Source organism: Lipotes vexillifer, unplaced genomic scaffold, assembly GCF_000442215.2.
Source record: "Lipotes vexillifer unplaced genomic scaffold, Lipotes_vexillifer_v1.1 scaffold322, whole genome shotgun sequence".
Classification (NCBI taxonomy): Eukaryota; Metazoa; Chordata; class Mammalia; order Artiodactyla; family Lipotidae; genus Lipotes; species Lipotes vexillifer.
In genome coordinates, this window is record NW_006776528.1 from 615,449 (window position 1) to 622,478 (window position 7,030).

At 43.8% G+C, this 7,030-nt stretch overlaps 1 protein-coding gene across 1 annotated transcript in view; it reads right to left on the minus strand.

The window, feature by feature from the left end:
• JAM3 (junctional adhesion molecule 3) overlaps positions 1-7,030 on the minus strand; it is a 52,636-nt gene that overhangs the window by 4,506 nt on the left and 41,100 nt on the right. The window contains exons 4-5 of the mRNA XM_007450405.1: positions 1,882-1,988; positions 1,314-1,427 (exon numbers count right to left, since the gene is read on the minus strand). Coding sequence (XP_007450467.1) covers positions 1,314-1,427; positions 1,882-1,988 — 221 coding nt within the window. The remainder of the gene's footprint in view (positions 1-1,313; positions 1,428-1,881; positions 1,989-7,030) is intronic.

Genomic DNA, 7,030 nt, shown 5'->3' on the forward strand with positions numbered 1-7,030 from the left:
ATTAAAAACGAATTTACTAAACCTGCTAATTGGTGACAAGTCTAGGAAGGGTTTACCACACGTGATGGAAACGGCAAAATGCTTTTGATAAGAGAACGAACATTTCTGAAGGCGTTTTCTAGTGGGAAGGTTCGCCATCCAGGTATCAGCAGGGGTGTGGGAAACAAGTAAATGCAAACCCATCAGGCGCTGTTGGCACAGCCCTGCCCCAAGGCAAGGTCTCCCTCCAGGCCTCTATTTTGTGTGGCAATTTCTGGGGGCGGGGAAGAAACAGAAAGTTGCTTACGAACATCCCGCTCTGTCAGGGCTTATCAAGAACAGCCTGATGAAGCTGCCAGAGAAAACCGATTTGTTTCCTGAGAATAACATTGCCATCTCTTCGTAAATCAGAGGTGGGAGGATTACTGGTGGGCAAACAGAACTGTTTTTAAGAGCCCATGAGCCCTGATGATGTGGAGGACCTGAGGCAGAAAGGCCGTAATTTCAGGTTGATCCGCAAAGCCTCCACCCCTTCCCTGAAACCCCCACTGTCACATTCTCAGAGGGATTGGGGCTGCCCGCCTCTGCAGCTGCGCTGACTCTTCCATCCGCCTGCTGTCCCTGGGGGTGGCCCCCTCCCCCCATTACAACCCCCCGCCCCCATCCACACTACCCTGGCCTCTGCAGAAGAATCCTGAACTGGGCCCTGCTCTCAGCTGTGCCCACTACCAGCCCCCTGTCTGCAAAGCAACCACCCCCGTCTCTAAAGCATCAGTGGGACCACATTACGCCCCTCCTGAGGTCTTCCAAGCGCCATCCACCTTGTGTCCGCCTTCCCCTGCTGGGCTGAGAGCCGGCGGTCCCTCTGAGAAGCTCCCTGCGCTTCCATGTCTTTCTGCCCCATGTGCTCCTGGCCCAGTGCCTCCCTGCAGCCCCTACCCTGCCCTCCCTCATGGTGCGCTTGGCACCCAGGTGTGTACAGTGGGTGCTGCTGTCCCCCTGCTGTTCCATACTGTCCTACTAATGAAGTCACTTATAAAGTCGTGGGTCACGATAGGGAGATGGCCTCGGAGAATGTTCACTCAGATACCTCAAAGCTACGGCTGCGTGTGGACTAAAATCCTAACTGATTAAGTGATATTAACTGAAGCAGGGTCACAGGTGCAGGGAGGTTCCATACACTATTCTTACTACTTTTGCATGTTGACTTTTCCATATGTAAAACAAGACAGAACACCAATCCTGGCTACAGATGCAGGTCCAGTTAGAGCAAAGTCTTGGCCACAAGTGCATGCCTGAGCCTCTGTACAAACGAGAGGACCACAGGATCATACCCTGAATTTTGTTGTCAAAAAACACATATGTGGTTTGTTCATCTTGGATTTTCTTCCACTCAATCCTGGGGTCATTTGTCTGTGAATCCGTAATGATACAAGATAGTTCCACACCTAATGAGCAAGGGAAAAAAGAGAACTGTCAGTGAATGTGGAACAATTTTAGGTTCACTTGTATACCCAGACCCTGCAAGCTATATGTATATTTAGGTCTGTCATGTAGATTAAAAATCTAGCTAGCTCCAGGCTCCAAGAGACTTTAGTTTTAGCTAGAAAAACAATATAGATGATTAGCAAAGACTTTTATTAAAGAGAGTACACGTTCCCCCTAATACTCTGCTTGTATATAAGAACGTTCTTGGTTGTATAAATGCAAAGCCAGGCCAGGAATCAGGTTTCAGCCAACAGAAAGCCTGCAGAGTTGCCCGCGGGCTGCACATCAGATGACTGCTGGGGAGCCAGCCACCCCCAAGCCTCTTGGGCAGGACACATCCGTGTGTGTCTGTCCTGCATCTGCTGCCAGATCACCAAGTGGTGCCCCTTTGCCTAAACCCTTCCTTGTACTTACTTTCAAATTCCTGTACCACTGGGTTTCGGTTGCTGGATTTGAGATTCACAGCCCCTATCAAGCAGCCTGAAGGAAAAAAGAAAAGTAGAATCAGAGACAATGCGACACTAAAAGAGCAGAGAACCTGCACTTGAGATCAGACTTTCCCTTCATGGAGGCTACAGTCACTAACCACAGAGGATGTAAAATGTCATGTTCCAAAACAAAGTCTCTTAGATACGGCAGGGTGACTGCCTTCTCAGTCTGACCTTCACTGGAAGGAACCCAGGAGAAAGAGAATTCTCAGCGTGCACTTTCCTTCTTAGTCCCAGAACAAAGCCCCTAGAACTTTCAAGACCTTCCTCTAAGAATGTACTTTTTAAAAAAGGATTGTAACAGACCTACACAACAACAGACTGGACAACCCAGAAGAAATGGACAAATTCTTAGAATCATACCACTTTCTAAGACTGAATCATGAAGAAAGAAAATCTAAATAGATCACTAGTAAGGAGACTGAAACAGTAACCAAAAGCTACCCCCAAACAAAAGTCCAGGACCAGTCAGCTTCACTGGTAAATCCTACCAAACATTCAAAGATTTGATACCTGTCCTTCTCAAACTATCCCCCAAAACTGAAGAGGACAGAACACTTCCTAACTCATTTTTCAAGGCCAACATTACCCTGATACCAAAACCAGACAAAGATAACACACAAAAAGAAAATTATCTCTGATGAACATAGATGCAAAAATTCTCAACAAAATATTAGCAAACTGAATACAACAGTACATTAAAAAGATCATACATTATGAACAAGTGGGACTTATCCCAGGGATGCAAGGATGGTTCAACATCCACAAATCAATGAACATGATACACCACATTAACAAAATGAAGGTTAAAAACCATATGAGCATCTCAGTAGATGCAGAAAGAACATTTCACGAGATTCAACATCTATTTATGACAAAACTCTCAAAAAAAATGGGTATAGAAGGAAGCTCAACATAATAAAGGCCACGAATGACAAACCCACAGCTAACATCACACTCTACAGCAAGGGTCCCCAACCTCCGGGCCGCGGACCGGTAGGCCTGTTAGGAACCAGGCCACGTAGCAGGAGGTAAACGGCGGGCAAGCGACCGAAGCTTCATCTTCCAGTCCCTATCGCTCACATTACCGCCTGACTGCAGCTCACATTACTGCCTAAACCATCCCCCCGCCCCCCAGTCTGAGGAAAAACTGTCTTCCATGAAACCAGTCCCTGGTGCCAAAAAGGTTGGGGACCACTGCTCTACAGTGAAAAACTAAAAGCTTTCTTTTAAAATCGGGAACAAGGTAAGGATGCCCACTCTCACCACTCCTATTCAACACAGGAAGTCCTAGCCAGAGCAGTTAGCCATGAAAAGAAAATTAAAACATGCGGGGACTTCCCTGGTGGCCCAGTGGTTAAGAATCCGCCTGCCAATGCAGGGGAAACAGGTTTGATCCCTGGTCTGGGAAGATCCACACACCGTGGAGCAACTAAGTCCATGCACCACAACTACCAAGCCTGTGCTCTAGAGCCCACGAGTCAACTACAGAGCCCACGTGCTGCAAGTGCTGGAGTCCACGTGCTCTAGGGCCCGTGCTCCGCAACAAGAGAAGCCACTGCGATGAGAAGCCCATGCACCATAAAGAGTAGCCCCCACTCGCCGCAACTAGAGAAAGCCCGTGTGCAGCTACGAAGACCCAACACAGCCAAAAAATAAATTTTTAAAAAAAGAAAAAAAATTAGGGGCTTCCCTGGTGGCGCAGTGGTTGAGAGTCCGCCTGCCGATGCAAGGGACACGGGTTCGTGCCCCAGTCCGGGAAGATTCCACATGCCGTGGAGCGGCTGGGCCCGTGAGCCATGGCCGCTGAGCCTGCGTGTCCGGAGCCTGTGCTCCTCAACAGGAGAAGCCACGACAGTGAGAGGCCCGCGTACCGCAAAAAAAAAAAAAAGAAAGAAAAAAAGAAAAAAAATTAATAAAAAAATAAAAAACATCCAAATTGGAAAGGAAGAAGTGAAATTATCACTACTTGTATATGACGATCTTATATACAGAAAATCCTAAAGACTCCACCAAAAAACTATTAGATATAATAAATGAATTCATTAAAGTTGAAGGGTACAAAATCAACATACAGAAATCTGTTCTATTTCTAAACATTAACAACAAGCTAGAAGAAAGAGAAATTAAGAAAACAATCCCATTTACAACTGCAACAAAAAGAATAAAATAACCTAAGAATAAATTTTACCAAGGAGGCGAAAGACCTGTACACAGAAAACTATAAGACATTGTTCAAAGAAACTGAAGAAGACACAAAGAAATGGAAAGACATTCTTCACAGAAATAGAACAAAAAATTATAAAATTCATATACAACCACAAAAGACCCTGAATAACCAAAGCATTCCTGAGAAAAAAAGAACAAAGCTGGAGATATCACACTCCCTGATTTCAAACTACATTATAAAGCTTTAGAACTCAAAGCAGCATGATATTGGCAGAAAAACAGATATAGCTCAATGGAACAGAATTGAAAGTCCAGAAATAAGCCCACACATATATGGACAATTAATTTATGACAAAGGAGCAAACAGCATACAATGGAGAAAGGACAGTCTTCAATAAATGGTGTTGGGAAAACTGCACAGCCACATGCAAAAAAAAAAAAAAATTGAAACTAGATGACTATCATATGTCATACACAAAAATCAACCCCAAATGAATTAAAGATTGAATGTAAGCCATGAAACCATAAAACGCTAAAAGAAAACACAGGCAGTACGTCTTTGACATCAGTCTCAGCAATATCTTTCTAGATATGCCTCCTCAGCAAGGGAAACAAAAGCAAAAATAAACAAATGGGACCACATCAAACTAAAAACCTTTTGCACAGCAAAGAAAACAACAAAATGAAAAGCTACCAAATAGGAGAAGATATTTGCAAATCATATATCCAATAAGGCATTAATGCTCAAAATATATAAAGAACAATTTAAAAAAACCCCAAATAACCTGATTAAAAAATGGGCAGAGGAACTGAACATACATTTTTCCAAAGAAGACATACAGATGGCCAACAGACATGAAAAGATGTTCAATGTCAGTAATTATCAGGGAAACGCAAATCAAAACCACAATGAGATATCACATTATATCTGTCAGAATGGCTGTTATCAAAAAGGCAAGAAATAACAAGTGTTGGCAAGGATGTGGAGAAAAGGAAACCATGGTGCACGTGGATAATGTAAATTGGTGCAGCCACTGTGGAAAACAGTATGGAGATCCTCAAAAAACTAACACTAGGGAGCTTCCCTGGTGGCGCAGTGGTTGAGAGTCCGCCTGCCGATGCAGGGGACACGGGTTCGTGCCCCAGTCCGGGAAGATCCCACATGCCACGGAGCGGCTGGGCCCGTGAGCCATGGCCGCTGAGCCTGCGCGTCCGGAGCCTGTGCTCCACAACGGGAGAGGCCACAACAGTGAGAGGCCCACGTACCGCAAAAAAAAAAAAAACCCACAAAAAACTAACACTAGAACTACCATATGACTGAGCAATTCCACTCCTGGGTATTTATCAGAAGAAAACAAAAACACTAATTATAAAAGATATATGCACCCCTATATTCATTGCAGCATTATTTATAGTAGCCAAGATATGGAAGCAACCTAAGTGGCCATCAATGGAAAAATGGATAAAGATTTGGCATATGTGTGTATGTATATGTGTGTTGAATGGAATATTACTCAGCCATAAAAAAGGATGGAATCTTGCCATTTGCAAAAACATGGATGAACCTTGAGGATATTATGCTAAATGAAATATCAGGTGAAGAAAGACAAATACCATATGATTTCACTCATACATGGAATATAAAAAAACAAACAAAATGACAAAATAAATGAACCAAACCAAACTATAACAAACATGTAGATACAGAGAACAGAGTAATGGTTACCAGAGTGGGCGGGGATGGGTAAAGGGGGGTCAATATGGTGATGTGTGGAAAGTAAACTCTTGGCGGTAAGCTGCTGTAGTGGATACAGAAGTAGAAGTGCAATGTTGTGCACACGAAGCTTATATAATGTTATAAAATCAATGTTACCACAATAAAAAAAATTTTTTTTAAGAATTTTCTTTTCATCATCTCCCAGACCCACATGGGCCTTCTCGTCATTCCTCCCTCCTGCCTGGTACCTTCCCCTGCAGGATGGCATGGACATTCTGGGTACAGTTACCAACCAGGTAAGAGACCACCTTGCTGGATTAGCTGTTTATCTAACCCGTGATTTCCATCCATTAAAAAGTTTGCACCAGTCTTTGGTAAAATAAGAAAAATAACAACATGGTGATTTTCATGAAGCTTAGCTGAATGAAGCTATCGATGAAATCAAAATATGCTATTTGCATGGTGATCTCTTTCAAAATTAGCACCTGACTATCCACGTGTTTAAACAACGTTGAAATCAGTTATCATGGTCTCAAAATGTCTTAGCTGATTTCTTGGAAACAAGATCAACTAGGCACATTGACCATCTACAAAATGTCATTCTTCAGCTACTTGGCCTCTAGAAGAATATGCCATCCCCAGAGAAGGCCTTCCTACGTTAACCCTCATTAAGGTCCCTGGACCTCAGCTTACCACACCAGGTAAGAAAATGTGAAGACTTGTACTCTGAGCTGCAGGTCGCAACAATCCTTTTTTTTTAATTTTTAAATCTTATTTAATGGTTCGGCTACATGTATACATTCCAAGTATATGTTTTGATGCTTTCTGTCTTATTTAGTAAGACTTCATTAATTACAGCAGAAGCCTTAAAGAATGTAATAATAGGGATGAAAATCAGAAGTATAGGGGCTTCCCTGGTGGCGCAGTGGTTGAGAATCCGCCTGCTAATGCAGGGGACACAGGTTCGAGCCCTGGCCTGGGAAGATCCCACATGCCGCGGAGCAACTAAGCCCGTGCACCGCAACTACTGAGCCTGCGCTCTAGAGCCCATGCTGCACAACAAGAGAAGTCACTGCAATGAGAAGCGCACCGCAATGAAGAGTAGCCCCCGCTCGCCGCAGCTAGAGAAAGCCCGCGCACAGCAACGAAGACCCAACACAGCCTAAATAAATAAACTTTAAAATTTAAA